Source organism: Eucyclogobius newberryi, unplaced genomic scaffold (genome assembly GCF_026437365.1).
Source record: "Eucyclogobius newberryi isolate DKJ021-1_F unplaced genomic scaffold, fEucNew1.0.hap1 SCAF_7, whole genome shotgun sequence".
Taxonomy (NCBI): domain Eukaryota; kingdom Metazoa; phylum Chordata; class Actinopteri; order Gobiiformes; family Gobiidae; genus Eucyclogobius; species Eucyclogobius newberryi.
This window is the reverse complement of record NW_027316389.1, coordinates 31,553,252-31,576,846: the sequence shown is the minus strand read 5'-3', so window position 1 is coordinate 31,576,846 and position 23,595 is coordinate 31,553,252. Positions and strand designations below refer to the sequence as shown.

The 23,595-nt window shown below is 40.2% G+C and overlaps 2 protein-coding genes across 5 annotated transcripts; one reads left to right on the top strand and one right to left on the bottom strand.

Moving 5' to 3' along the window:
• Nucleotides 1-1,588: 1,588 nt before the first annotated feature.
• LOC140348842 (F-box/LRR-repeat protein 14-like) lies at nt 1,589-4,024 on the top strand. The gene has a single exon (XM_072434951.1). The coding sequence runs from the start codon at nt 2,121-2,123 to the stop codon at nt 3,330-3,332; it is 1,212 nt and encodes a 403-aa protein (XP_072291052.1). The 5' UTR covers nt 1,589-2,120; the 3' UTR covers nt 3,333-4,024.
• A 103-nt stretch (nt 4,025-4,127) lies between these two features.
• Nucleotides 4,128-21,848, bottom strand: LOC140348462 (ELKS/Rab6-interacting/CAST family member 1-like). 4 transcript variants are annotated; one of them, XM_072434400.1, is made up of 22 exons: nt 21,561-21,848; nt 19,981-20,677; nt 19,706-19,894; nt 16,540-16,831; nt 16,064-16,191; nt 15,909-15,983; nt 15,682-15,837; nt 15,431-15,598; nt 15,190-15,357; nt 14,405-14,542; nt 14,191-14,331; nt 12,716-12,856; nt 12,437-12,630; nt 11,636-11,771; nt 11,396-11,527; nt 11,083-11,139; nt 10,549-10,709; nt 10,245-10,392; nt 9,854-9,949; nt 7,507-7,692; nt 6,584-6,701; nt 4,128-6,463 (listed from the first exon to the last, which is right to left on the bottom strand). In XM_072434400.1, the coding sequence occupies exons 2-22, from the start codon at nt 20,515-20,517 to the stop codon at nt 6,444-6,446; spliced, it is 3,381 nt and encodes a 1,126-aa protein (XP_072290501.1). In that variant the 5' UTR covers nt 20,518-20,677; nt 21,561-21,848; the 3' UTR covers nt 4,128-6,443. The 4 variants fall into 4 exon arrangements, with proteins under 4 accessions (XP_072290501.1, XP_072290502.1, XP_072290503.1 ...); XM_072434402.1 differs by lacking the exons at nt 4,128-6,463; nt 6,584-6,701 and adding an exon at nt 9,639-9,714 and having other exon boundaries at nt 7,522-7,692; XM_072434401.1 differs by lacking the exons at nt 4,128-6,463; nt 11,083-11,139 and having other exon boundaries at nt 6,527-6,701; nt 21,561-21,847.
• Nucleotides 21,849-23,595: the final 1,747 nt, after the last annotated feature.

Sequence of the window (23,595 nt, the reverse complement as noted above, 5' to 3'; positions counted from 1 at the left end):
CAGAGGCGATGCACTGCGAGAGGCCTAATTGAAGTGAATTGACCATCTGTCTGTGTGAGCCTGCAGACAGGGTCATTAGCACAGACATGTCCAGCCATAGGCCAGGCCAAAAGGAGAATTACTCAGGCTATCACCGCCTCTCCTCTGCATGAACATATGTTTGGATTCACTCTATTATTTGTAATAATTGTGGACATTTATTTGGCCCACACACTGTGCACAGTTTTCATTATAGGCAAATAATGAGGAGATGGCTGGTAGAATGTCTATTTCTAATGTGTGATCTAAGTGTGATTTTGCAAATTTATGAGAACTCACTTATGGCGTATAATAGCCAAAATAATTTTCTCAGCGGAACTACAAAAAAAAAGTTAGCAAAAACCAGCAAACACAATCTTGGTTATATTTAAAAAATAAATAATGAATTTATTTCTGCTGTAAAACATTTTTTTCCTTTCCAAACAGTGACGCAGTGATCAGGTTTATCAATGAAGTAACCTACTGACCTCTGGTGGTGAATATTCGAACATGCAATAAAAGTACATAGCATCACACGTCTGGACTCTGAAAACACCACCACAATATAAATATAAATATGAATATAAATATAACTGCTTGTTATATGCAACATTTGGAGGACTTTTTCCCCTTTCAAAAGATATTAATTGCTATGGCAACGGTTACATTCATCATTCTGAGGTCCATGGATAGTTTCAATGAATGATGCCATAGAATAAGTTAGTGGTTTGTAAATGACAGAAACCTACAAATAAAGCAACACAACAATGACCTCAGAACAAGGAGCTGATTCAAAGTGTAGATCGTGAGAGAGCCTATTTAATTTGTGTGACAGTGTGTGCACAGAAACAAACAAACACAATTTCAACTGACATTCATTCTTAGTTTATCGATTCTAATTAGGCCCATTACCCAAAATGTCAGTTGAGGGAGAAACCTAAGTAGGTCATCTAAAAGTGAATGAGAGTGAATGCACCTCTTGTTATCTTCACACTGGCTCTCTAACAACCTCTAACCTCCTTGAACCTCCTCTGCCTTTGGTGCCAGGGGTTAGGTCACCTCTCCAGGCTTCCTGCCAGTTCAAAGGCATTTTAAAAGTAACAGTCCAGAGAGGCAGGAAAGCCCACTGCAGTAAATCACAGTCTGACGCTGTTACTTTGGTGGTCTTGGAATTAGTTGCAAAGATTTTTTTTAATTATTGCTTTCAAAGAACAAACCTAATGTTTTATTTCTGTGTGTTTGCTATGTACCGGTATAATGTGAAAGTATTGTAGGTATTGGACCATGAAACAAAATACATTACAACATTTATTTTAACTCAGTAACTTAACACCTTTTCAAAGAATTCTCATCAGAGATAAATATTTTTAAAGAAAAACATAAATGTCACTAGGTTAGGCTTACATAATCAATAAGCACATAGTACTTTCACAGTACATAATTAGGGTAAATTCCTATTTGAGAAAATATGATTATTACTTTACTTGGGTTTATTAAAAGTATTTTCGCTTTTTATTATAGCAATACTGGATACGGCCAGTGGGAGGCGCACGTTCGCCGCTAGGTTAGCTCAAGCTAACAAAGTGGACTTATTCATTTGGTAAGCTCGCATTGGTACGACGCTATCGGGAAATGCCTGCAGGAAGAGCACAAACTACCCACTGTGTGCGTTTAGAAGAATAATAGTGCTTCGTTTTGATTTTGGGACGTGATAAGACACTGGGAGAAGGATCAAGCTGTTTTGCCGTGATCGGACGCCGGTTTGGAAGCACACAAGTTTGAAAAGCTTTCTCCGCCGACGCTCGCTAACTGTTAGCCTAGCCTGCTAGGTAAATACCAGCTTCACAATCTAGAACCTTCAAGTTATCAGTTTCATGTCTGTCCTGACCATCCGGGGAATGCTGTAATTCACAATGCGTTCTGAAGATCATCGTAGCTCTGCGATGGACGCGCTGCTCTTCATAAACAGCTAATTGGCTTATGTTAGCTTATTTGTCATCAAGCTAACGCTGCCTGCAGAGCAACTTGTCCCGGAGCCGGAGCTAACAGCCATACTGGCGCTACGGACAACATCTGTTGCGGAGCTCCTTTCAACCGCAGCCATGTTTGAAATGGAGACTCACATATCGTGCCTTTTCCCTGAAATCCTCGCCATTATTTTCAGTTATCTGGATGTGAAAGACAAAGGCAGAGTGGCTCAAGTGTGCGCGGCCTGGAGGGACGCCTCGTACCACAAGTCTGTGTGGAGGGGGGTGGAAGCCAAACTCCATCTGCGGAGAGCGAACCCGTCCCTGTTCCCCAGCCTCCAGACCCGGGGCATCAAGAAAGTGCAGATTCTCAGTCTCAGGAGAAGTTTGAGCTACGTGATCCAGGGCATGCCGCACATCGAGAGTCTCAACTTGTGTGGCTGTTTTAACCTCACAGACAACGGACTGGGGCACGCTTTTGTACAGGACATCCCGTCCCTGCGCGTGCTCAACCTGAGCCTGTGCAAGCAGATCACGGACTCCAGCCTGGGCCGCATCGCGCAGTACCTGAAGAACCTGGAGGTGCTGGAACTGGGAGGCTGCAGCAACATCACCAACACGGGTCTGCTGCTCATCGCCTGGGGTCTGCACCGACTCAAGAGCCTGAACCTGCGCAGCTGCAGGCACGTGTCTGATGTGGGCATAGGACACCTGGCGGGAATGACCCGCAGCGCTGCAGAGGGCTGCCTGTCCCTGGAGAAGCTCACCCTACAGGACTGTCAGAAACTCACAGACCTCTCCCTCAAACACGTCTCCAAAGGTCTCAGCAAGCTGAAGGTCCTGAACCTGAGCTTCTGTGGAGGCATATCAGATGCTGGCATGATCCACCTGTCACACATGACCAACCTGTGCTGCCTGAACCTGAGGTCGTGTGATAACATCAGTGACACAGGGATAATGCACCTGGCCATGGGCACACTCTGCCTGTGTGGACTGGACGTCTCTTTCTGTGATAAGATTGGAGATCAGAGTCTGGCTTACATCGCCCAGGGCTTGTACCAGCTCAAGTCCCTGTCCCTCTGCTCCTGCCATATTAGTGATGATGGCATCAACCGCATGGTGCGCCAGATGCATGAACTCAAGACTCTCAACATCGGACAGTGTGTGCGCATAACTGACAAAGGGTTGGAGCTCATAGCTGACCATCTGACCCAGCTCACAGGGATCGACCTTTACGGTTGTACTAAAATCACCAAAAGAGGTTTGGAGAGAATCACACAGCTCCCATGCCTTAAAGTGTTAAATCTGGGACTGTGGCAAATGACTGAGAGTGAGAGGATGAGGTGAGCACTCCTTCACAAAGAGACTTCTACTTTCTGTTGGATTCTGTGACTAAAATGCTGAGGTCTTTGCTCACCTTGACAGGCGTCTCAACTCTTATTAGAATTTAGTTGGCTTCAGCCCGTGCGGGTTCCTTGAGCTACCTCACCCTTTGAACACAGGAGTGCCTACTATTGTTGAAAAAAGGCATAGACTATTTTTGTGACCCAAAACAGTTGGGATTTTCATGTTAAGGACTTTTTATTGAAGATAAATAGATGTTTTATTCACTCTTTAACAATAAACCCAGAGTATCATTTGAAGTTTTAATAGCATATCCTTTGTTTGTATTTTTACTAATGTAACAAATATTTTTTGTATTTGAATGATTGACAAAATTGTACTTCAAATTGAAGTGGTTTGATCACTCCTGTCGCGTTCTTTACTTGTGTACAGTTTGATAATGTTTCATATTCCTGAGGAAAATGATGTACCAGGTGTTTCAGTATGCCATTATGTCAAAAGAAATCTGCACCGTCGCTACAGCAACGTAGAAATGAACCGCTCTGAGGCCAATATGCAATGTCCTAACTCGCCTATGGTGTTTTCTCCCAGAGCTTCCACAAATAGTATTGGTAAAATAAATTAGCAATTTAAGGTGGTTTTATACTCACAGTAGTGATATTTATGAATAAACATTTAAAATGTTTAAAATTTGACTCGGCTTCTGTAATAATCTCTTTTCAATCTTAATTTCTAAGGCAGAGAAAAACTCAAAAGATTCACAATGCAATAATGACGAAATGACCAAAGCTACAAGACGAGGCTTATAATTTATTTATTTACATACATACAAAACCAATGTAACTCACTAACATGTCTGATACTTTTTACACAATTTGACTCAACACAGACAGAAGGCAGTACATTTCTTTCATTTTAACTTTACACAAGCCCCATAAAATAAGCTGTGTTCCACAATAAAGTCAAAAGAATGATTAATTTGACATTAAGGCAAGGCAGGTACACTTAGGCCAAAGTAATGAGAATCAGTCATATGAAAATGCTTCCTCTTTGGAGAGAAACAATTCCAACTCTGATGAAAAGACAAGAGACTGAGCAAAAATAAGCATTCAGCTGACATCTGTCCAAGCCCTAGTCCTGTATGATTTGTAAAGGATTTGAAATCAGATCGCACATAAAGCACTTGGTCTGTGATACACCTGAGGCATAAATGAACACTTATTTTTACACTTCAAGAAACTCGCCTTTGACATTTAATGAAAAGTTGACAAACAACACTGGAAGTAATAATACAGAATCACTGAATAGTAAAATATATAAAAATGACTAAAGTAAATGCCATAAAATACACTTGCATCACACAGTCACGGTTTAAAAACATTTGAGTTCACACAAGTATTTTTTATTTTTGTTTTTTTTTATTCCCCCACTTCTACGGCCGTTTTGATCAGAGCAATGGCCCTTTTAAATTCTGTGCAAACATTCAATGCATATCCATACAGTAAACATTTTCATATATGTATTTCATAGTTTATATATATATATATATATATATATATATATATATACACACACACATACACATTTCTCTATAGAACATGACTTCCCATAACATTATGGCAGCACTGTCACACACACTCACACACACACACACTTTGTCCTGAAGACGAAATTGGACACAAACTGCACTGTGTTTCAGACTTTTCTCTTTTTTAATAAAGAATGAACACCATCCACTTGATTACCTTTATTGTATGAGTTGACGATGATATTTACAAACCGATTCTACTTTTGAAAGGTGAGTAATTCGTGCAAATGTATTGTGCACTTCGTAATTAAAAATCTCAGCCCTGAAGATTTCAAAAAAGACATTAAAAGGAGGTATCACTTGCATTTGTAAGTAAGTGATTGGAAAAATACAAGATGATGTCGCTTGCATTTTTCGATGACTTGATAAACAATGACGGGCTTGGTGTTTTTTGTTTTTTTTTCTAGAAACTTTGGATGAGACGGAATAATCTCTGAATTGGATCAAAAAAATCTTACACCATGCCTTAGCACCAATATTACAGAGTGTCTCCCTGTGATAGGTCCAGTACTGACGTCTGTGCATGCTCCAAGGCCACTAAAACATCCCCAAACCAAACATTACATACCTCATAAACAAGTTACATGTGCAAAACCTTTGGAAAGTAATAGTACACCACTAATAAAAAGCTTTCATTTCCCTCTCCCGCCTCATTTGAACTTAGAAATATAAAATAACCTTATTAGAGTCAAAGGTCGTGCCCTGATCCCCCCCAGTAAAGCCGACCTACTCCTAAGAAGAAACACGCCCTTCTTAAGCAGCTTTTGCTTCTAACTGTAATGCAGCGGTGGAAAGTTAAAAGTACAAATGTAAAAGTATTGCACTGAGTCAATTTTAAAGTGGATACTTCTTCCTTTTACTTGACTGCATTCGAGAGCATCTGTACTTTCTACTCGACTACATTTTTTAACTGGACTTTCTATTCTTAAAGTATATTTTTTAAACCCTTTTTTTTTTCCAGGCAATACCGTTACTTTGAGTATTTTTTGTTTGTTTCTGTATCTGCAGCTTTACTTAACAAAACTCGAGTACCGTACTTCTACCGCTGCCGTAATGTATGTGGTAAAAGCGCAACGACATTTTTAATATTGTAACGTCTGAGCGACTCACTCCTCTCCTCTAGATGTCGCAGCTCTCTAGTGTTCCAGAAGACTTTATTGTCAAATGTATGGGTTAGTCGTCGAGGTAACTGTGCTTACTTTACAAATTGTTGCAGACACCGGTTCGGTTAAGACTGGAGTTCACCTGAAGACTCCTGTGCGATGATCAGTTCCATAAAATAATAATAATACTAAAACAAACTACGGTAAATTGTGCTCAAATTACCAATCTGCTGTTGCATTTTAAATTAAATCTTTAAAGTGTTGAGCCCCACGCCTTACATCAGAAGTACACGTGACAATAAAGTCTTAAAAAGGGACGGGTGAGGAGAGGAATGATAAAGAAGCTCAGGTTTATCTGTAACTGTAAGTGAATGTTTAGAGCAGTCGGAGGTCTAGTAGAGGTTTTACTGAAGAGTCCGTCGGTTAGCACGACTCCTCCAGCGAGTCCGTCGGTTAGCACGACTCCTCCAGCGAGTCCGTCGGTTAGCACGACTCCTCCAGCGAGTCCTTCGGTTAGCACGACTCCTCCAGCGAGTCCGTCGGCTAGCACGACTCCTCCAGCGCGTTGACCACCTGCTCGAGGATGTCGGGGCAGTAATCCGCGATCTGCTGGAGAACACAGTTGGCGTATTCCTGCAGCTCGGCGCTCTCCTTCTCACACAACTCCAGCTCCCGCTCCAACTGCAAGAAGAACGGGACGATTAGAGCAGCAACGAACGACAAATTAGCTTTTTATTAAATTAATCGATGTGTTGTTTGGATTGAGAAAGGTCTGTGTGAATGGGGTTTTTTGCTAAATTTGACCCAGATGAAGCTAAAGTGATGGCGCCTGATGATTGTAGGATATTTACAGGGTTTTCATTGTTCTTGCTTTGTCATAAATCTCTCAGAAAACAATGTAAACGCTTGCAAGGCCAAAAAACTAAAACAAAACATTTCCATCAATTATTCTGGAAATTTTTTCCCCAGTTACTTTATTTATTTCAACAAAAAGCCCCCGAATATGAGACATTAACAAAACGTGACACAGACAAAGCTGCGGACATTTAAAACTTAAACACTAAACAGTTTTTTCCACTATAAACACTAAATATTCATGTTTCATTTGTTATTTTGATGGCGTCTGTGTATTGTTTTAGCCCTAAAAACAATACAATAATTGGAATAATGTGGGTTTATTTAGAAGTTACGTGGATATGATTAAAGTGAAGATGGTACAAAAGTATTTATTTGGTGAGTGCAATACATTTAACCTTTAGTGTCGTACATTAGCAACCTGTGTCTCATGTATACATTATGTTTTTTATTAGTGCAAGGCTGGATTTATGTTGATATACTTTGTCAATGTACAGTACTATAAATTTGAAGTTCAAAATCATCCTCAAATTGTAAAAAAGTATAATTTTATGAAGTAAGTATTCACTTTCCCCTCCTTTAACTGACACGTGGGTTACATCATACAGGTCACATGAGCAGCACACGTCACCTGTTGGCAGCCCATCTTCTGGAGCTCCAGCTCGCAGTCGTCGGGGTCGCTGTGGTGATAGTGTGAAGGGGGCGTGAGCTGGCTGAGGATGCTGGGGTCCCGTTCATGGCACAGGTCGGTCAGGTGGGCGATGTAGAGCTTGAGCTTGCTGCGATTCTGGAACAGGGCTACAAGAGGGGGGATCATCTGTGGGACATAAATACGGTGTAAGGACAGGACAATGTAGTGGTCCAGAAGGAGAAGAATGAGACCAAAATACACACAATACAAAACACAGACAAATGAATTCTCCACAAAAAATTAGGGCTGAACAAAAACATTTAACTGCAATTGATCTGATATTTTACTGCTCTCATTTTAAACTTATTCAGGAGCAATAACTAAATTGAGGACAAAAATGTTGCTAAACAAATACAAAACTGCACGGTTTTGGCAGATTTTAGACACAAGGCTCGATAGAAATGGGATATTTACTTCTCTGATGAGGTCATTAAAGAGCATGTGACTGGTAGGAATGACAACAGTAACACAATAATATCGTTAATCGTAGTAAAAAGGGTAGGCAATAATCCTTTGTGGTACATTTTGTATACTCACAAACTAAATAAATTGCCATTTTACCACCAGATTCTGCAGAAAATGCTACTTGTCTATGATGTTCTTGTATAAATTGTTGTTATTTTCACTTATAACAGTTGTTCAATCGTGAACTATTTTGTGACATTATCATTAATAGCAGCCATTTTGGCCATGACAATCGTGACACAAATTAAAAAGAAATGTCATCAATAGGCAACATTCCATCCAAAATTCAGGGACAATTTACATGCAACGAACAACATTTATTTTCAGACAATTTAATAATAAGACAACCAAAATAAAGATAGTATTATTTGTCAAATCAGAACAATTGTTTCATTTATATGGATCTTATGTTATGTTAACTAATTGCAGCCTTGCATTTTGCCAATTAACAATTTGGATCAAACGTTCAGCCCTACAAATCACAAAAACACAAATGGGACACTGAAAAGAACAGAATGAGAAAAATCACTAATTTCCATGCATCATCGGTGTGAAAGCATTAACCCAGCGAGAGTCGACCTTCAGTGGGAAACACTGTAGCCGAGACCACCTGTTTGTGTAGGTCAGAGATCAGAGCTGGTCATTAGCATCAAGCGCAACAACATGCACAGCTCAGGAGCCATAGCGACACGGATTAGCTACTGCATGCAACGCACAAGGCACAACTGACGAGTCCTGCCACAACGCTGTCCTTGCTTATTATGAAATACAAACAATATTCATTTTTGGCTCAAATGATATTGCCTGTTTTTGTACTAGTTGTGGTCAATTCTGAGTATCATGACAATATCAGGGATCTCCTGACTTGTACGACAACAAAGCTGTGTGGAGTGTGGAATATTTAAAAAAAAATTTACTCAAGCTAAAAACAAGCTATTTTTCTTACTTTTAATTGCGAGATATAGCGGTATTTGTTTCTTTCAGCTAGGGATGTCAAGATTATTAGGTTAATCAATAATCGTGATTATTTAAAGACTAATAACTGATAATTGTGACATTTTTAGAGGAAAAATTTAGTCTGTTCTGCTGAAACTTTCCTCAAAACAGTAAACCTAAATGTCAAGTGCGTTTTAATCTTGCCGTTTATGTCAAATAGATTATTCTAAAAGTTTGATTTCATTAAGCAGGTCACATATAGAGGAGCGGTAATGTGTTAAGAAAACAAGGACAATTTCTTTTGGATTTTATTGTTGTTTTGATCATGATGTTAATAATCGCGAATAATTGTTAAATAGCTATGTTTAATCTCACAATAACATTTTAAATCATGACATCCGTAGTTATTTTTTTTACTTGAAATGTGATGTTGTAGTCTCAGATTTATAAAATACAATAATTCATTAGTATCAATATTATCTTCAAAATTGCAAAAAAGAAAAGAAAAATAGTGACACGAATAACAGACTAACACGTCTGACAGCAAAATGGCAAAATCATGAGAATGCACTGAATGGGTTACAAGCACAGATGCCACGTAAGAGAAAAATGGATCGTCACAGATGAACATGCCACATAGCAACAAAACAAACATTTCCATCCAAGCTCACCCTTCTGAACAAAAAAACTGAGCGAGAGGGGAGGAGGGCAAAAGGTTGGCTATGCCCAAATACCCTCCTCATCATCCTATTAGCCATGTGTGCAGCCAACCGCAGCGTTAGGGAGAATATTTTGTTAGTGCATGTTAATGATTAAACACTTGGGTAAAGACAACGTTTCAGATTCTCTAAAAGCATCCATATTAGTAGAGCTTTAAAGTTCCTACCTGATCTGGAGAAGGTTTGTGATTGGTTTGGTCGTGGGCAGTTTTGAGATGATCGTCTTCGTAGTTGTCTGCCATCAACTTCATTCTGTTCTGGGTCTATGGGAGGTAGAAAGAACAGTGAGCCCTCCCAATGGTAATCCAGGTAAATGAAGTCCCCCAGGCTTTAGCATGTGGTGTTGTTTGACCTTAATATAGTTTGTGTGTCTTTGTTTGCAATTCAGCTAACCCAGCCGCACAAACATATTCATAAGGAAAGATCGGTAGGTGTCTTGCTCATGGACAAATGTATGCAAAGTCTGTAGCAGGATAAATTCACCAACCTTCAAAAAACATCTGCAGTGTCATTACGTACATGCAATAAAATGGTGTAGATTTTAAATGGCCAAACTACCTGCTGCTTCAGCTGCTGCACGAGCCGGTCCTTCTCCCGCTTCAGCAGAGCCACCTCATCCTGGGTCTTCTTCTTCTTGGATGAAGATAACTCTAACAGTGCGATGTTCGCATCCTTTTCGCTGATGGCGGCCAACAGCGCCTCCTGCCTTTTAGAAACACAGCAACAATATGGCATTTTACACCAAAGTAAATAGCTCAATTGTCATTTATTATTCATGGCATCAAACTCTCCCGCCGACTGGATGAGTAATAATAGTTTGACATTCTGCAGCCTAAAGGTGGGGATCAATAATGAATCTTACTTCATCTCCAGCACCTCCTCCAGGTGCTTTCTGCGCTCTGCACGCAGGGTTGTGAGGTGGGCTTCTTTTTCACACAGTGACTGCTGGGTGGAGGCAAGCTTGGCCCTCATGGACTCCAGCTCTTGTTTGACCTTTTCCATTGCACCAAGCAACTCTTCCATCTGCGAAAACACAGAACACATTTCAATCTTCGACAGTAAGGATTATGACATGCCAAAGTAAAGGATGACAGTGCAGGGGTCCACCTTGGGAACGTGTGTGTGAAGTATTTAGAGGCAGTGAAGACAATTCATTTCCAAAGGGCACTACAGCACAATTACCTGGCATTTGAGTGCAGTTTTAAAAGTATTTCAAATCATTTGTTTTTTTGTTGTTTTATTTGAAAGTAAGCAAAAACCAGGTAAGAGTGAGAACATAGAAATCACAATGGGTGAAGACAACAGCATCACCATGAGGGTATGCACTCCAGAGCGGTGCTGCTGTTGAGTTTCCTCCACTGTGAGTGTGACTAATGGAGGTCACATATACTCGTACCTTAGACCACTTAAGGTGGGCGAAGTTGGACTCATGCATTGGTTTGAGTGAATACTTCTGCGGTGTGTAGCACAGAGAAAACAAGAGAAAGAAAAGAATAGAGATAAAAGAACTGAAGAAGAAAAGAGGGTTAAAGGGGAAAGGGGGATGTAACGAAAAGGATAGAAATACAATCACACTAGCGTAGTGGGACACCTCGTTATTACTGGTTTCTCTAGTACAGCAGCTTTGACATTTAGTTCCTGTAGCTTCCCGAGATCATTTTTGTTAGTAGCGTTACGCTTTCCTCTTTTTAAGATGTAATTTAGTGTACCTGTTTCTCCTGGTGAGCCCTGGTAGCCTCCTCTTGTGCTAGAACCATCTCCCGCTCAGCTGTGATCTGAACACTCTCTCTCAAGGCCTCCTCCAGCTCCTCAATGCGCTCGGATTTCTGACGCAAAGAGTCCTACACAAGTGCAAGGGGAGACAATATATTTGGCGTTTGACAGAGCTGTAGAGAATAACTGCAGTGTGGATCAAAGAGCAGTCCAGCTGAGCAGAGCTCATTGCAAACCTTGACTTGCTGAGAACTCTCTGACACGTTGTCCTCCCTCTTCCTGGCCTCGTCCATGAGACGTGCATTTTTGCTCTTCTCCACCTGCTCTTTGTGCTTCAGAGAGGCCACCTTCTTTGTCTGGTCTTTCATCTGTCTACAAAGACACAAGGTGTTATTTAGACCAATAATAATGTCACATTTATTAAAATTATGGGATAGTTTAAGTGCAAAAGAACACTCGGAAAGACGGACATTGGTGTTAAAGCACAAAGTCTGTGAATTAAATTTAAAAAATTAAATAATAATAAAATAATTGGTTGTACAACCAGAGTATCCTAACCAAGTTGGTAACAAAAGATTTTGCACATAAATTGTGAAGGGAAAATATATGGAACGGAAGGAGGGGTCCAGATAGAGAAGAGAAGAAGAAATACAAAAGGAGAAAAGTCACTTACCTTGAAGTCATACTGTGAGAATGTCCAAAGCAAGCAATGAAGAGGGAAAGAAACCCAGACAGTGAGAAGAAGGTCAAGTAATGTCTCACCACGCCACGGAATCAAGGCAATTCATGGAACAACGTATCATTGAACTTGAAATTGGTTATTTCAAATCAAAAAATAATCAAATGTTTTATGACAAACATCCAAAAGAAAAATCTACACATCTACAATCAACAATGCCTGTCCCTCATAACATAAAACACTACAGAATATTATGTTTGAATTGGATGATGGAGTTGATACCATGATTACATAAGGAGGATATTACACACAGTTTTTGCTTCTTAACCTTTATTTAAGTTCAATCATTTTTGCTTACCTTTCCAACTCGCAAATCTTCTTGTCCTTATCGTTCTTCTCATTCTCCATTTCCCGGAGGATCTCCAGCAGGCGGTCCACCTCCGCTTGGGCCTTCCCAGAATCCTCCTTGTGGCGAGACACATCCTGTTCAAGGGTTTTGATGCGCTCGGCCACCTCTGTGTTGGCTTGAGCCTCCAGGGCAGCCGTCTGGGCCTGTCGGAGCAATTCAAATGTTGAACCGTTGAAAAAGGGTCAATTCAAATACTAAAGAGGGCCAAATAAGTTGATGAATAAATACCCTCTTTAGATGGTTTTCCAGTTTCAGGCACTCTTCTCTTTTCTGTTCCAAGGAGATTTCTAGTGTCTTTAATTTTGAGTCCTTCTTCAGGCCGGAGGAGGCCAGTGATGAGGCATGCTCCTTGAGGTCCAACAGATTTGTCTACATCGGCCAAACACAAATCAAAATAACACTCACATTAACATTATTGGAATGTAAAAAAAGTAAGTGTTATCTCAGGAAATGTTTGGTTTTTGGGTGCCACAGGGCCAAGTCTAAAATAGGAATAAACGAAGATGAAGCAAACACCAAAATGAAGTTAAACAGCTGGTAATGTTTTGAAATAAGGTTCCTTAGTAAAGTAATTACTAGTAAAGTATTTACTAAGGAGTGTTAATAAGCACTAGTTCTTTGTGTATGGGCACTTATACAATTACCGGTATTAGCATTTGTAGACGGCTTATAATACCATATAAATGTTAATAAACCATTTAACAAAATCATGCTCTTACATACAAAATGTAAGAGCACCTTGACCTGCACCAGGCAGTGTCATGAAAAGCATCACAACTCTCTTGGCACTACTCACCTGTACCCTGTACCCTGACCCCTGACCCTACTGTAGTCTACGGGGGAGGTTTACCAAATGACCACTACAGAAACAAAACACGCACAATAAAAGCAGCTGAGGGAGTTTATTGCTCGCTATAGACCTTTTCAAATATTCAAAAGTCTGAAACGGAGGCAAAGTGAAGTTAACCGTGAAACATTTCCAATTATGAACTGACATCCAACCTAGAAACCTTTGATTTGTCAGTTAGTCTGCTTCTCTATAACTAAAGATGGAAAAAAATACTATTATCTAGCCTCAAAATTGTATTTGAGCTTCACAAAATGTATCATTTGTGGGAAAGTATGCAACATAAAACCTTCATCAAAAGCACCCAGTATCTTTCAGAATCTCCTATTAAGAAAACAAATTATATTTAAAATGTCTTTGAACCAGTCACATGTCTCCGAGTGCTTTTCATCTGACAAAACCACCTGCAATTGTTCACATTTTGTTTCTCCATTGAACATTACTTCCCTTTTGCCTCAGTTCTCCCTTAAAAAAAACTTTAAAGGGTCTACACTGCATTTAGTCACAGAGAAGGCTGCAAGTCCTCCTGTTTTTGGAGTTGGTTATGAAAGTTGTATTCTAAATGAACAGAGTATCATCAGTGCAAGCATGTGTGCCGCCAGTGGTACAGGTTCAAGTTATAAAAAGCAAGGAATAAGTGTGGAGTGACAACACAGGAATTCAATGTACATACAGTACTAACAGGAAAGCCACCGTGGCAACCAAACCACCAAATGCAGGCCTTGGTACGGCTATAAATAGATTTAAGATCCATTTTGGCATTCAAAAATCTCAGCACACACATGGGCCCAAACTAGTGCAAAGTGGGCAGTAAAAATGACTATTCTATTCCTCTCACTTGTCATGTATTTCTTACCTCTCTATCGGACAGATCGCCTTGTAACAGACTAAGCCTCTCCTTCAGCTCCTTTAGTTCCTTTCTGGAACAGTCAATCTCCTCTCCTTTCTCCCGGTCATCTCGATCTCGCTGTTCTTTGAGTCGCTCGATAATGCGCTCCTGCAAATATACGCGCGCACATTTTTAGATATCCAATTACGACAACAATTAAGGAATGGCCGTTTGCCCTCACCTTTTCTGCCAGAGACTCCTCCAGTGTGGTCAGGGCAGTGTCGGTGTTTGAAGTGTCCGCTTGTAAAGACTTGACTCTCTCCTTTAGGCTGCTCATTTGCTTCTCTTTGTCTCTCAGCTGCTCCTGTAGGTTCTCAATCTGAAATATTATATTAGAACACGATTAGTACTTTTTATATGGTTATTTTGTCATTATGGTTAATGGATTGATCTTTGTTACAGATGTTACAAGTGTAAAAGTAAGTATTTTCTCCTGGAAACAATGTAACGGTCCAATCTGCCCTAAAGATGTTTTATTATGTCATTTAATCAACTTGAATTCATAGATTTATATGGGACATTGCAACTTTAAAGTCTGTTTTCACAAAATGCCCTTTTCTCCAAAAGACGTAAAGATTGGCCCTTAAAATAGCACCTGTCCACACAAAACTTAACAATCTTGTAATCTTGTGAGATTTTAACGGATCGTGCAAAAGGATTTATGATTAAATTTGAAGCCCAATTTATTCATGTTTTACCTCAAAAAAGAAATTACAATCTTTATCAAGATGCTAAATAAAATCTCAAATCGCCTTTGTATAATTTATAAATATTTCCATTTTTCTGATCTATATGACCCAAATATGTGCAATTTTTACACATAAAATGCCTTATATTTACATGAAAACATCACATGATAAAACACTTCTAATACCGTACATATTTTTCTACATCATTTGTTTCCCTTTTCACCTGCAGTGTCTACTTTACCTGCCTTAGAAGAGAGCTATGCCCACATGTGCTCACCTTTTTCTGCAGCACAATGATTTTGCGTTCCTTAGCGTCCAGCATGTCTTTGAGGTCATGGATCTCCCCGTTGAGCGTGCCCTTCTCTTCTGACACTTCTTGGATCTGTTTGCTTTTCTTATTAAGCATTGCCTCTTTTTCCTCCAAGCGCAGTCGCAGGGCATCAACCTACGGAGGAGAAGAAAATAAATCCAGTTGTGAATTTTTCTTTCAGGTTGGAGAACGGGTCAAATGATCTCACCTCTGTCTGTAAGATGGCAGCGCGTTGTTCCTTGGCAGTGAGAGACTCCTTCAGGACTTCGATGTGTTGCTTGCTGTCTGAGAACTGGTTAGTTAAAGTCTCCAGTTTGGTTTGCAGGCCCAGTAGCTCCGTGTCTTTCCTGGAGAGGTCCTGTTTCACCTGGTCCATCTAATGATAAATGTAAGTGTTAGACTGTACAAGCCAATTATGAAAGCAAACATAGGAACATTACTCGTAAAGTTGAGGTCGACCTTGTTTTTCATGAACTTTGTGTGGCTACGGTAGACCTCCATTTGTTTCATCTCCTCCTGGCGTTCTTCACAACTCAAGAGTCCATTGGATTTCAGCATTAGCAGCTCCTCTTCCATGTCCCGCAAGCTTCTCTCCATTGAACCGAGTTTAGCGTCCTGGATCCAAAATAGTTTCATTATTACCTTGCCGTGACCAAAGCAAATGGTTTTCAAGAAACTCATTTCACCTTCATGTCAATAACGGTTTGTAGAGCTTTGGTTTTTGTGGACTCGGGGGTTCCCTCATACCTACGGTGCAACTCCTGTTTCCAAAGTAAAACAGCAAATGTAAAAAATGTAAAAACAAGTGCGTGGAACCCTACCATCAGTAATGTTAACCAACTTCTCTCAGGGATGAAATCTCTCTGTCTCGTTGATCCAGCAAACTTTCAAGATGATGTCTGTGCATCTCTGCATCGGCCAGTCTCCTGGTACGCTCTTGGTCCTCCTCTGAGGCCTTGGCAGATGGCCCTGAAACAAAAGGAGTAAGGGGATTAAGAAAACGCACCGTTGCCAAGAGCCCACATAAATATATATATTAACAGAGGTGGGTAATATATAGAAATGCTGGTACATGGGTATGAGGCGATTTTTCAAAGATCAACATTTGTTTGATGATTAAACCTCATCTAATACATTTAAAAACACCTTTTAACACTTTACAAGCCTTTGCAAAGAACCAAAGGACCTTTACAAAGAAACAAATATAATTAAAATAGGAAATTCTAAATGTCTTTTTTAACGAATATATACAACATTGGAAATTTAGATTAGTTAGTGGTCCTGTATTTTCATTGCCGTCTCAAAACCCTGTATTACCTTTGCTCTGAAGCATCTCCAGCAGTTTCTTAATGGACTCATCTCTTGCTCCCAGTGTTTGTTTCTGCGTGTCGATCCTCAGCTCCATCTCCTCCAGGGTCTTCCGGAGTAGAAACAGCTCTTTGGCTTGCCTCTCGTGCTCAGCATGCAGTCTCCTGTAGTTCTCCTCTGTGGGTTCAGAAGTCAAGGCCAGGTCTCGGCCTTGACTGGCTGGGTCCTGTTGGAGCAACTGGTTCAAATCCCTCTGGATCCTCAGCTCATCCTGAAGGGCCTGGACAGTCATCTGGAGGTGCTACGGACATGAGGAACACAAGGCTTAAGTGTTAAGAGAAGTTAATCATTTGACCCTCAACAGCTTGAATCTTATTGTACTAGAAACAATAAGATGTTCCCCACTCATGTAAATAAAACATACACAAGATAAATATTGAGCCCCAAAAATATTGTTCCCTCCATTTCTCATAATTTGTGGAGAATATAGTAAATATTTTGGACTCTTGGCCACGTTTATCGGTTTATATTTTTTGTAAGCAGTTGAAGTGGGTTAAGTTTAAAGCCCAGAGACATAACAGCAGCAAATGCTCAGCTGACCATTAAACCGGCAACCTTGTACTGATGGTGTGAATACTAAACCCGCTACACCTTTACAGATACTTCTTCACTATGTTGATTTGTCTTTTACATATATTATGAAAAAAAACGAAACAATAGCACATCAGTCAATTGAATCCTGTGACTGATATTGAAAAAGACACACAATGCAATCAGTCAATGGCTAGTCTTATATTTCTTGCCCAGAGATGTAAGTTGTGAAACACAATCAGCCCAGTGTAGTATTGCATTGTTGGTGGCATCTGATGCCATGAATGCTTGGCAGTGCACAGGGAGGCTGTGACCCACTGAATTGTTACTCTGATCTGCATCTGCAAGGGTTTTCACGAGCAAGAACAAAGAGACAAGTCAGTCTTCCTCCGCCCCCCTCCCGTTTGGTCCTTTGTCATTTTTCCCAGCACACTCCTCAGAAACGATTCATCGAGCCTGCTTACGCTTGTCCTGTTCTCTCACCAATCCTCTCACCTCCCCTGGCACTCTCCATCACCTTCCTTCCCCGTGACAAAGGCTGACTCACTGCTGTGACTGTGCCTCTCCACGCCCGGGCTTCGTACACGCACACGCACACTCACACGCACACTGACACGCACACTGACACGCACACTGACACGCACACTTTCTCACTTCAGTTCCTCATAGTTCCTCTCCTGTTTGAGCAGGCCAAATGACACTCATGTATTTCAGCGCGCAGTAGAGAAGGGAACCGCTTACTTAACTCATGCTATGTAGCTCGGGATGCTGTCACCACACATCACAGAATATTCAGTTAGCCAAATGATAAACCGATGGACTATTTTATGCTAATTACTAGCATTCATTCAAAAGTATTCTGAGACTACAGTGTGAGAAATGAGTTTACCAGTAGTGACCCAGGAGCTTGGCTTATCGTTTTCTTTCCCCCGCCATGGCTCTTTAGTTTACTTTATATTGATTTCGCTAATGTACCTTATGGAGGTTTTGCATGTCTGGCCAATGTCTGTCTACGTTTTTGACGTTTGATCCCGAGCTCTTTGGAAGTAGTACTCAACCTACTGTATAAATAGCAACAATACCATGCTTAATATAAAGACAGACATATAATTATATAATACCTATAGAGATTTGCCAACTACTAGAGTACAATATTATTATTTATTCATGGGATAATTGACTGTGCATGTGACATCACAACATTCTAGATAACCTACAGTGGTTGAGGTGGAGCCAGGTCAGATTCTACTGTAGAGTTTGCAGATAGCAGATTTGTGGTTCTGGTTTGTCGTTCATATCTTTGCAATTACTGGGCATATCCGCAGGAAACAAGTTTTTCTCAAAATAAAATTTAAAAAACAAAAGTGTAGATTTTATGTTTGGCTATTTCTATTGTTTGATAAATGATGGATGAAATAATATACGTACTTTATTTGTTGTGATTTTCTTCTGACATTTTAAGTGGAGAGAGGTCAAGGTTCTCTTTTTCATTATCATTATCATCTGAATTTCTCCATGTGCCGTTTATTCATTTCAACTCATCTATTTTAACTATATTACACACATTTGAAAGGGTTTGCATGGACCAATCGTACTTTAGGGTTAATATCTCAGCGGCATGAAGTAGTTCTCCAGCAATATATCAGCCCACCATCTAAAATGATGACAATCAAATTCTAGAACGTAACTGCAACTATACCTTTACAAAATTATAATTCAAAAAAATGACTATTAACTGGCTCTTCTTTGCATGGACATTGTAACCCTCCACAGTTGCCTGTGTGGCTGTCCGTCAGAGTGGACATTACAGGAACATATGACATGATAAGAGTTGTTTGCTAACCACTGTCATTGGCTTTTAAATCATTAGTACACACAGTACATTCACTATTCACCATAGAGTGTGGTTAGAAAACGGCAAACATGATAGTAGTTGTATATCCAATTGAAAACGGGCATGCTGTTAGGCTAAGGCTGTAATTTACCAAATGTCTGGCTTTGTTAGCGGGGGGCTCTCCTCCTGTGTGCTGCATGGGAGGAGACGGAGGCGGCCGACAGATAAAAGCACACATCTTTAAATTACAATTTACCCTGATGAGCCTAACTGGGCATAACTCGATGGTGTGATTCTGTGACTCGACACAAGTGAAAACACAAATTATACAGTTCTGCCCCCTCATTTACAAAAGGGAGTGAAAAAAAGGCCACAAACTACATTAATGAGCACATTTTAACAGCAGACTCTGGGGTATTATTGACCAAACACTTGTACTGGTAGTGGGGATATACAAATCTGATAGAGTAGTGTAATATTTATTGTGGGAGATTAATGACAGTATTATAGAATTACTCTTGAATTATTGTGGCCATATTTCAGATGACAGACCAATTTAGCGTTTAAATTTCTTCTTGGCAGTACGTATTTCCTTCTGTTCATTGTGTTACATAGCAATGAAAATACCACAACAATATTCATCAACTTTGGATACAGCAGAAATGACAATATCGTTGTACCCAAACATATGTAAAGGAGTTCTAATAATAAAAAGCAGAAAGGCATACCCAAATGTGTGTAAGTGCTCACCTGTGCTTCCTCTTGAATAACACGATACTGCTCCTTCCATACTGAAATCTTGGAAGCCTCATCTTTTCTTAGAGCCCGCTCTTTTTTTAATTCTGGACTCCAGAACGTTTTAATTGAATTCATGGATGAGCTAAGCTTGCTCTCTTTGACCTCCACCTCTCTTCGTAACAGGTCATTCTCACGAAGAACCTGAGAGAAGTGAGAAGAAGGTTTTCTTTGTCATTTTCTTGCAAACATTGACGTTCAGCAAATTTAGAAAAAAAAAGGTGATATACCTCTTTAAGCTGGGCCTGCAGGTCCAGTATAGTGTTGTCTCTGGCTTGCCTTAGAGAATGGGGGACAGTAGAGGCCATGTGGTGGTCCCCAAAGGCCAGAGCATCACCTCCCATCATCCCAGCTGGCAGCATAGCATTAGCAGGCACTGTGGTGGAAATGTTAGGAGTACTTGCAGCCACACCACCACTACTCCGGACACCATATGTCACCCTCTGCCTTCCAGTAGTGGTTATTGTGCCTCCGCTCTTGGGAAGGTGGTCTCCTGCCATGGCCATTTCATTGTCACTCAGATACATAGGACCAGAGGTAGCATATGCAGCATTGAGGGATTGAATGTTCTCCATGGAGAGTGTTTTGCCTCCAGTTCCACCAGGCCCTCCTCCACTTCCTCCAGTACTGTTTGTGCGCCTGTGTCCCATACGTGGGGATCGTGGAAGGCGCGGGGACCGGCCTGAGGCCTGACCTGTACTACCTCCATCTCTTCCTCCACTATGGTTAGCATCCGCTCTGCCAACAGAGCGAGCACTGCCATACATGTTTGAGGAAAGCTTTGAGGATGAAGTGGAGAGCAAAACTACTGGATGTTCCAACTTATTTCACTAATCTTGATAGATATGCAAACTGACTTGTGGCACTACTTTCATGACAAAAAGTGCCAGTTTTCCTTATCCAAAAGCTTAATTATTTCCACTCGACCTGCAATAAAACATAAAGACATACGTTATAATTTGGTCAGTTCAGCACACAGTACATTTTGTTGAAAATGCCTCATGCATGCTCTTAAGTGTGTAAAATAATACAATACAAAAGTATGTTCCTGAGGATGAAGACTATTTCTTTTCAGTGGCAGGACTTAAGGGTTGGATTGTGATGATCAGGACTTAAGGGTTAGATTGTGATGATCAGGACTTAAGGGTTAGATTGACAATCCAACCCTAAAGTCCTGATCATCACAACCAAACCGTTAGATTGTGATCAGGACTTGAGGGTTGGATTGCTCTGATGTTCCTGTCACTTATTTGTAGTCTGCGTGGCTATGCTAACAGCTAACCTGACCGGTGTTCTGGCAAAATGCAGTACAGAATCCACAAAATTAGATTTTCTCTCACTTATAACGAGCACATATTGGTGAAATATGACTAGCCTAACGTGTGTCAAAAGAACTCCTTCCTAAATGACTTAGTAGGCTGCTGTCGCTAGCATGGGAGGGGAAAGGTAACAGGGGATAGTTCATGTCAAGGGGGAGAAAATATCCCAATTTGTAAAATCCAATACATCCTATAATGACCGCATTGCCGTAACTTGTGATTCCCTTAAGCGACAGTGAAACAAATAGACAGAGATACATGAAACCATATGCAAACAGAAGAGCCATAATGTAGTGAGTTTCGCCGTAGTGGTTTTGGAGACACCCATATCAAACCGTATCATTTTCCTTCTGAGCGTAACGGAGACTCGTTTTCAACCGAGCTTTTCTGCAACTAGCATAAGGCCCGGAGGCTTATAAAGCTCGAAGAACACAGCAGATGTTCAGTAAAGCATCAAATCACTAGTGTAGCATTAGCTTTGCACAACTTACACAGGAGAGTCCATCCGATTTACGTGGTCAAGCCGAGCCTCTAGTTTTCCTCGCTAACACAATAGCGAATGGAGAAAATCCGTTCACGTAAACGAGCTGAACGATGACTTCTTCGAGTTGAGAAGTGTGCCTGAATGTGTCCCACTGCTCGGGTCAAAATGTGCTCCAATTGTTCTCATATTAGCGTAGATATTAGAGGGTGAACATCAGATTTTCCTCATCGTTTTGCCGTAGCGATAGTGGCCCAGGAGCAGAGCCAGGCGCCTCGGTGACGTCAAGGCTCGCGCTGCTCGTGCACGCGGATCGCCAGTGGTCGCCACGCTTACCAGGCGCGGTCACGAGAGGCTCCTTCTGATTATGATTTATTTAGTTATTTATATATTTTTTACCTAAACTCATCTGAAATTGACATGGTTATTGAACTTTATCTGCAATTATAATTGAACAATTTCATTCACAGAAGCTCTGTTGGTACAAAGAGTACTGAATGTTTGTAGTAAAAGTACAGTTACGTGATTAAAATACAACCAAATCAGAATCAGAAAAAGTTGATTGCAATAACCAATGAACAAACTTGCTTTGGTGATTCGGTGCAACATAAAACAATGAACAATAATAAAGCAACATGTATGCAATCAAAAAGTACTTGGAGGAAAAGTAAAAATGAGCAAGACTTCTCAGAGTTCTAATTAGTTACTTTTTAAGATATTTAATTATAATTTTAGAAGTCTTTATTAAATAAACTGCTTAAAGCAAAATTACTTTTTAAACGTCAAACGCATTTTCAGAACAGGTGATGCAGTGACGTTTTGTGTGTTTATAGATCTGTATATTGACTGTATATATTCGTTTAGATAATGTGTGCATTTGGGACTTGTACTGTAGTCTATCCAAAATTATTTAAATTTATGATTATTTTATAATTGTATTTAAATGTAAATAATTAAAACAATGAATTGGCTAAAAGTATACACAAGTGCATGTATACATCTAATAATCTACTCAAAAAAGTACAATTACTCAAAAAATGAATAAATAATGATAATCTACTCTAATATAGACAATAACGTGAAGATTTCCATCCCTGGTGAGTTCAAAGATGTAGAGAAAACCTCTTTATAAACGTGGGGCTGTGTGAAATATAATAGTGGGATTGTGGGATTGGAGAAGGACCGAGACAACACGAGTCTAACATAAATCATTGAAGAAATGCAATGCATAGGTTCGCCACCAGTCGGCAGTGTTGACCGTAAAAATATTTCCCCAAACCCCAGCCCAAGAAGAAGGCGTTATGAAGGGCACAAGATGGCCTAGTTTATAACGTATTTTACTCAAGATTCTAAGCAATTCAAATATTGCCTATGTTCGATATAATACTGACAGTAGGCAATGATAAAACTGGACCTCAAACCCAAATCCATGGTTGACAGATAGAAAAATTATCACCGTTGCCATAACAATTAGCAGTTCAAATTAAATACTAGAAGCCGGGCGAGTGACTGCGTAAACGTTTATCATTATTCTTTAGAAATTGTTCTTTAAACTTAATTCTACAGACTTCAATCTTTAGACTTTAGTCTTTAAACAGGCCTCCACCTTCACCGTGACTGCGTGATGCATGGCCATATCCATATCATTGAATGACGAAAACACGTATTATGACATCACGCCCGTGATGCACTGTCATGTGATGATATAAAGCATATTCTTAAAATGCTTTAGGAAAAATTGCAACTTTGACGAAAAATTCCGAAAAAACTACAAACCAAGGAATACCAAAGGAACTCCTGTGCTTCTGAAGAATGAAGTATAAAGAATAAAGTCTAAAGCATAAAGTCTGGCGGTAATGTAACATTTGGATACCAGCCGCCATAAAACACCGAAGAAGCAACAGCAAGAATTACACGCGATGGAATGAAGTCTAAACAGCTGTCATTCAAATCTTCAAGGACTTCAAGATCTAATGGTAACTGGTGTTACAGTATTTCCATTCCATCATTTGAGGACTGATCAAAAGTCCTCAAAATGGCACCTG